The sequence below is a fragment of the Pagrus major genome, chromosome 20 (genome assembly GCF_040436345.1).
Source record: "Pagrus major chromosome 20, Pma_NU_1.0".
In the NCBI taxonomy this organism is placed as follows: Eukaryota; Metazoa; Chordata; class Actinopteri; order Spariformes; family Sparidae; genus Pagrus; species Pagrus major.
Genome location: NC_133234.1, coordinates 9,627,162 through 9,635,299, shown reverse-complemented (window position 1 = coordinate 9,635,299; position 8,138 = coordinate 9,627,162). Strand labels below are relative to the sequence as shown.

At 40.2% G+C, this 8,138-nt stretch overlaps 1 protein-coding gene across 1 annotated transcript; it reads left to right on the top strand.

Annotated features, from left to right (window-relative positions):
• Positions 1-596: 596 nt before the first annotated feature.
• rangap1b (Ran GTPase activating protein 1b) lies at positions 597-7,905 on the top strand. The gene is made up of 16 exons (XM_073490410.1): positions 597-673; positions 1,033-1,151; positions 1,244-1,371; positions 1,755-1,814; positions 1,965-2,144; positions 2,289-2,423; positions 2,943-3,101; positions 3,203-3,316; positions 3,411-3,510; positions 4,015-4,099; positions 4,201-4,378; positions 4,497-4,580; positions 4,707-4,809; positions 4,963-5,051; positions 6,395-6,516; positions 6,646-7,905. The coding sequence occupies exons 2-16, from the start codon at positions 1,040-1,042 to the stop codon at positions 6,728-6,730; spliced, it is 1,734 nt and encodes a 577-aa protein (XP_073346511.1). The 5' UTR covers positions 597-673; positions 1,033-1,039; the 3' UTR covers positions 6,731-7,905.
• The last annotated feature ends 233 nt before the right edge of the window (positions 7,906-8,138 follow it).

Genomic DNA, 8,138 nt, shown 5'->3' with positions numbered 1-8,138 from the left:
TAACAATACTCCATTACAATTATATGCCCTGCACTCAAAATGCCTGTTTAAATAAAATGCACCTTGCTATATTATTACCAAAATGTTAATGTCTTATAGATTAAGAAAAGGAAAAAAAAGCAAGTGTGTACTCTACAAGAGTACAGTTTATTACAGGTTGTGGTTTAATACAGTTTGTCGTATTACAAATACTGATCTCCAAGCCAGGAATATAATACATAGCCTGTAAAATAACATGATATCATAGGTTTAATTTTTTTAAACATTGTTGGATTCTTATCAGTAGTGGGATTGCTTGCATGTTATTACATTAAGGATACAGGGTGTGGTTTTACTGTGCAATTAAACATACAATTACTTTAATATTTCCTTCCCTAAATAGTATTAGTCACGGTGTCGGAACTAACCTGAATGAATGAACAATTTTAATCCGTTCCTGAATTAAAATATCTATCAGTTAATAATAAATCCAAAGTGGGATGACTGTGTTCGCACAGGTAACAGCAGGTGGCGCCAAACCACCTGTAGACTCATTTGAACTGACGTCAACAGACTCCACGAGAAAGAAACCGGGGCAGCATGACGTCACATGATTTAGCAATACCGGCGCGCTTACTCGGAGGAGCAGCGTGTGTTCCTGTCGCTACCACTGCCCTGGAAAATACACTTAGTGGTAAGATTCAGTGCTTCACCGTGAGCTGTGTGACTGTTGTAATGGCTGACAGACACGAGAACACACGCTATGGAGCACTTGTAGTTGAGCCGGTGCTGTGAATGTTACTCGTGTTGGTCCCTCTGTTAGCTAGCACCGGTGAGGCTAAATAGCTTCCCTGACTGTTGTTGATAGTTCTTCTAACGTTACTGATGTCAGATAATGATCTGTTTTTAATGAGTCAACTATCATTTAATGACTTTTTTTCGATCTCGGCTATAGTTAGATGATTTAAATAAAAGCCATTTCTGTCATTTCATATGTTCAGGAAGTTACTAAATCCTGATCCTTTCCTCTATTGTCTGACTTCTGTACCACAGAGTCATTATGGCCTCAGATGACATCGCTCAGCTGGCGGATGCTCTTTCAAAGACCCATGTCGGGGATGGAGAGTTGAGCTTTAAAGGCCAGGGACTGAAGCTGGACAACGCAGCATCAGGTCAGATGCAGTAGAGATAGTTTAGCTCTGTGTTATCAGGGCTGGTCCCTGTCTTCTCCTCAGACCTGACAACCTGTTATCTGTGCTCACAGTGGAGGAGCTGGTCCGTGACATAGAGCAGTACCAGGGCCTGAGAGCTCTGCGCCTGGAGGGAAACACTGTGGGAGTGGATGCTGCCAGGGCTATCGCCAAGGCTCTGGAGAACAAAGACCTGCTCCAGGTACTCCTCAGTTCAATCTTGGCTTTACCTTAACTAGCCTAAGACCAGTGAAGGTATTACCAGTACTGATAGTCTTGGGGCTGGGTATCCTTCAGATGTTTCATCAATGCTGTGCTCCATCTCATTTAACAAACCTCTCAGACACATCAGTGTCAAGTGTTAACATAAATAACAAAACAAGGTGTTTGTTTAGATAAAAGACATAATAAATACACACAAATTGGTCAGAGCTCAAAAAGTACCATCGCTCAATACAATATAAATCTTACTGTATTGATACTTTCAGATACTATCAGTCTATTTTATTTATTTTTTTCAGCAAAGGAAACTCAGCATTCCTGTTAGTACCTTTTCCTTTTCTTACAGCTCTTTGTGTCTTTCAGAGATGCTACTGGAGTGACATGTTCACCGGAAGGTTGCGCTCTGAAATCCCAACAGCCCTGGTGAGAATTGCAGATTCTGTGTGATTGCATGATGCATACACATTTCTTCAAATTTCCACATGTTTTTATGGGATTTTATGTACACATACATTCATACACTGGTGAATTATATATTTCTGATTGACATGTTCCCTTTCTGTGCTTTATCAGAGGTCCCTGGGCAGTGCATTAATGAGTTCAGGGGCCAGACTGACTGAGCTGGACCTGAGCGATAACGCGTTTGGGCCGGATGGTGTGAAGGGAATCGAGCAGCTGCTGAAGAGCCCTTCCTGCCACACGCTGAGGGAGCTGAAGCTCAATAACTGTGGCATGGGGATCGGAGGAGGAAAGGTGAGCCCGCAGCAGCGCTGAATGCCTTAATATCTCACATGCACCTCCAAATATCAAACTTCATATAGTAATTTTGTGATGTCCTCAAACAAATTGGGAGAAAATAAGACTTGCATCACTGATTCGTATCTATGGTTTGTGTAGATCCTGGCTGAAGCCCTCATTGAGTGCCACAGACAGTCATCAGCGCACGGAGCTCCACTCAAACTGAGAGTGTTCATCGCCGGGAGGAACCGCCTGGAAAATGAAGGAGCCCGTGCCCTGGCCAAGGCCTTCCAGGTAGAAAGCACTAATGCACAGATTAACAGCAGATTAACAAATCAGTTTTTTTATTTTAAAGCTTCAGAAATATTAGTAATATAGGTGTATTTACAGTTACAGTAAAAGTATTATCAATTGAGAAAAACACAATGTATTTTCCATTCAAATATTTTTTTTCATAATATTGGCAAAATCTTCATTTACACTGTATTTTTTTTAATATGTGTCATTAATGTTTTTAGAGAATGAAAACATGAAACACTAACTTTTACACCATCTGATAATTGAGGCAACATTTCAAATAGAACAGAAATTGATTTGATTAGTTGATAAACAGAGGAACTATTTAATAATCAAGTAATTGTTCTGTCATTTTTTTGTGCAAAATCGCCAAACATTCCTTATTTCCAGCTTTTCAAATGTGAGGTTTTGCAGCTTCTCTGTTTCCTTTCACTGCACATTTAAAACCTTTGCAGTTTAGGCTGTTGGTCAAACAAAACAAGACATTTGACATTCATCTCTGTTTTACCATGTAAGATAATCGGCAGCCTGGAAGAAGTCCACATGCCCCAGAATGGTATCAACTACGCAGGCGTGATGGCGTTAGCTTCAGCAATGCGACACAACCCAGAGCTCCGTGTCCTCAACTTCAACGACAACACCTTCACCAAGAGGGGAACGCTGGCCATGGCACAGGTGAGGCCTGGTCACATAATCCTTATAAGTAGAGCAGAAATGTAGCCAGTGTGTTTAAACCAAACTGTTTCTGTACATGTTGTCTTCTGTCCGATATTTAGGCTCTGAGACACCTGAGGAATGTACAAGTGATCAACTTCGGTGACTGCCTGGTCCGCTCTGAAGGAGCCATCGCCCTCGCCGCAGTGCTCAGAGAGGGACTACCAATCCTCAAGGTCAGTTCACCATCAAAGTCCAGCCTTTATATCTGTGTGTGTCTTCTCTTTCCACAGCCTAATCACAGCGCTCTGTTCTGTTTCTTGTCTTCAGGAGCTCAATCTGTCCTTTGGTGAGATCACAGAGGCAGCAGCACTTGTGGTGGCTCAGGCTGTCATGGACAAACCTCATATGGAGAAAGTCGATCTTAACGGTACGTACACTGATTGTTATTCATTATTATATCATTTGAAAAAATATTGCTTGCGTTATAAGAGCCAATTAAATCCATATCATAAACCATATTTAAAAAGCCACTGGCCCCCTAGTGTTAGGTGGCTGCAAACATCTCAGACACAAGAGTTAACCGGCACTGTTAACATTAGAAAGGGATGATTGTTTTTTTGATGAGGAAGACATGACATTTCACTGTAAATTATGTCAGTACGTAATTTAAATGTGTACATTAATAAAATAAAAATAACTTGAACCAACTAATCTTTCTAGTGAACTAATCAACTAATAATTCAACTAATGAGGGTCCCTGATGAAAATCCTGCTGAAGTTATGGAATTTGTTTTCAACGAATAGAAATATTCTTGGAAAATAGTTAAACATGGTGAAAATGTTGTGGAAATGGGAATTAGCTCAAAGGAATTAGCTAAAATATCAGCAGTTGTAAAGGTGGTGAAAATTATTCTTTATGTGACTTTAACAGGTAACTGTCTGGGAGAGGAGGGCTGTGAGTCTCTGAGAGAAGCTATGGAGAACATGGACAAAGGAGACATGCTGTCATCACTCAGGTAATGTGTGTGTGTTTAACGTCATGCAATCAAACTAATCTTTCCTGAAGCTCTTTTTGGTTCCTTCAGTACAAATAACTTGAAGTATCTTTGAACCACAGCGATGATGAGGGAGAACCTGATGATGAGGATGAGGAGGAAGATGATGACGACCATGAAAACGGTGATGATGATGATGCCAGTGATGACTGTAATGAAGACGATGAGGAGGACAATGAAATTGTGAAGGAAAATGGAATCATAAGAAAAGAAGACAGTCCTGAAAAACAACAGTGCCCAGTAAGATGACACCTTAAATATGTTATAGACACATTTTATGTTAATGTATTTACCAGACAGTTTTTCTAGTTCAGGGTTCCTGCTGTGTTTCTGACTGTGACCTTGTGTCCTCCTTCAGGCAGAGATCATGTCCTTCCTCACCTGCCCCTCTGCAGAGAAACTCCTTCAGCTGGGAGAGATGAGGACAGACCTCAGTCGACAGGTAGGAATTTAAAACAAGGGAATGAAGTGTCAGTATGCAGGAATAGGTTAAATGCATTGTCCAAGAATAGGTTTTTTTCCCAAGCGTATTGATATGACCTGTTAATAAAACTCTTTTTCTAATCAGGTGGATCCATCTGACCCACACATGGCAGCAGATGTCCTTCTGAAAATCGCCTCTTTGTACAGTGAGGAACCAGAGACCAAGATAGCTGTCCTTGAAACTACTGGTGAATAAAACGCTGCTACTTCTGAAAACAAACAAAATTTTACTGTTGTATGAACTGTTCTTCGAGTTGCTCAAACACTTTTCTTTATCCTGGCTGTGAGAGTTGCCTCTGCCATCTTTGTTGACTGTCCTAAATCACTGTGTCCCACCACAGATGCTGTGTTAAAGAAGCTCCTCTTTGCTTCAGCCTTCCAGTCTTACTGCTTCCTCTCCACGCTGCTGGTCCGGATGGGACTCCTCAAGGTACAGCGCTGCTACAAGTACCCCTGCTCTGTTTTTGAAATATTTTTATTCATGAAAATAAATCAGGAACCACAGTGGGCCTTTTATAGACTATGAGCTATTGTTTAAAACAAAAGTACATGTGAAGCTTTAGGACGTAGTAGCAAAAACATTTATTTTTCACCATATGTCTTATTTACCACAAGATTGAGCTCGTAGGTCAGTTTTGTGTTCATATGTTCGGCATTTGTTCAGTTTGGAAAATCCCCCAATCTCTAGAAAACATTAATGTCAGGTCTACAAATCGTTTCTGTAGAGTGCTGCAGGGAAGACATATTTTTGTAGGCTCACCCAGAAATTAGCATCACCCTCGTTCCCTCGACAAAAAGCCTATGGGATTTTGGATTATTGCTGAAAATAAGCTCTGGGGCAAACACAAGTTTATGAAACTTGCATATTTTGTTCAGCATGATAATCCTCACAGATGAACACCACTTTTAGGATTTTTGAAGCGTAACTGAAATTGGCAGAAGTAAAAAGCTAACGTTTAAGCTATGAACAAACTACTCCACGTTCACATGACTTCAACATCACCACCACTAAGCATATAGCTACACTAAACTATACACACTTTACTATAAATTGATCAGTTCACAAACTGTAAAATTAGAGTTAGAATAGTTTGCAACTCTCATGTTGTATTACTTAAATGTGACACCAATTTTCTTTAATAGGAAAAACTCAAGTGACATAAAAGTTGTACACATACAGTAATAACTCATATTATCTGGTCTACTTCGTATGTGAGACTGTCAACATTTACCATAACGTGCAGAACACTTTGTGTTCATGTAATACTGTCAGAGTGATTCCTGCTAACAGGATGTGACAACAACACATGTATGAAGATAAATGATGTGTTCAGCGTCTCCCTCCAGAACATTTTATTCACCAGAGCACTGTGATGTGCTCTCTCCAAGGTGCTGAAGAATCCTCCTCTACTGTAGAGACTTTGTTCACATGTGTTTTCTTTAGTTAGTTATTATCATTTTGTGTTTATTATGTCATATTATTAAGTAGTTGCTAAATCTGATTTGTATCTTGTTTTCATTGGCACTTTCTATCCACGTACATCACTTTCTCTACCTTACTGCTCATTTCTTTTGTTCGCAATGATGTTATCCTGTCTCATAGTTAAAAAGATAAAACCAACTGATCCATTCAATCACATCTGCTATTCTTTAGGGCACCGTTAATCCTTGCTGGGTTTTCTTCCCTGTCTTTCACCGTTTGATATTAAATAGTGTTAATATTGGTTAAAGTTCAGTTTATTTAGGTTTCTACTTTTCCATTCGGTGTTTCAGGGAGAGGGGAAGTTGAAAAAGGTGTCACTGGTCCCAGGTCAGCTGTTGTGTTTGGAGCATGCCGTCCAGCAGGAATACTTCTCACAGCACCACGCCTCGCTGCTTCACACCATCATATCGAAGTAGGATGATCTTTTCACAAGTTTTGGCTTACTTCTCTGGCACTGTGAAAACTGTAAATAAAAGCATGAATGTAGTTTGGAACAGTTTGTAGTAACCTGTTGTTTTATATTCTTTGTGAATATCTGCAGGAACAGCGAAGCACTCAAGTCGTGCAGCAGTGCCGGAGAGAGGCTGAGCTCTGCTCTGGAGAAGAAGTGCAACAACCAACACTGATCAACCACTGCCAGTAGCAACACTGGGACACAGACACACACTGTACTGACATTAATCTCTTCAGCAACAGATCCAACAGGGGCGCTTTACACTTGAACTCAGACGACCACTTAACCTATCTCCACTCTTGATTTGTATATTTTATGAAGGCTTGACAAATATTGTCCAGAATCTCTTAATTTTTATTTTTCTACTTATGCTTGTGACTTATATTTTTTATAGAAAATAGAGATACAAATAATAAAAATATAGAAATACACACATCAGTTAACCTTTGAGGTTGATTTAAAAAATGATTGTAACTTTGAGTGGAGCTACTGTAACAAATCCAGCACCTTTTCAACATATTGCCTTGCATTTAATGATGTGTCAGATTCCCTGTTAAACAACTATAAAACAATGCATCTGTTTTTGAGACAGCAATGGAAATGTTTCCATCAACAGAATAACATTTACAGCATTCACATTTGCTGGATTTTTAGACCTGCATCTCACATGAAATTTGTCGCTCTGAAAACTTTGTCATGGAGTGCTGAGACAGAAATGGGAAATCCAAGACAATTACTCATGATAATCATATGGAACAAAAACGATAAAACTATAAATCAAAATAAGTCAGTGCAAAATAAAGAGCTGACTTTATTCTTACATTTTACCGGCAGGATGTTTGCTTGTTTCTTACACATCTTATTTGAAAAGTTCTATGGCTAGGCGAAAGAAAACACACGTTTAGGACATCCTGTCCACTCACAATCATCATACCTCTGTCCATAAAGTCCAGTCAGTTCAGAGTACTGTGTGCATCAGACTGTGAGCAGGAATGGAGCCCCACACACACTCACCCACGAGCCTGGAAACACAGCATGTGTGTGCGACCCACTGCAGAGCTCAGGGGACCACGATCGCATTTACCTGTTTGTTATCTTTCATGTTTATCAGTCTTCTTGAAACAAAATGTGCTCTTATATGACTTTGTGTTGCACAAGTTGAGCTGCTGTGTGTTACCTCATGTGCCGGCGATGTGATAGAGCATGAAAGGGAAACGGGATGAGAATGGAATACACTTTAATGGCATTTAGATACTCATTAACATTAGACCATGTGGACTGGATATATGTTGTTTAACTGATATGTTGTTGATTTGTTCTGAAATACAACTGATCTAACAACCCCTGGCTCTTCTCGTCTCTGTGTGTTTGTTTGTGTGTGTGTGATTTGCAGAGTTGAGTCTTCAGCGAGACAGTGAGGTGAAATAGCTCAATAACTTTATTTTGCAGCAAGTTATTCCTTTGACAGGCTCAGTGGAGCAGTGTGCAGACTCCAGCGGCGGGAGGTGTGTGTGCAGGCTGCGGGGGGAGTGTCAGTGAATGAAGGGGATAAACGCAGTTTGTTTTGGATGGGGGACAGC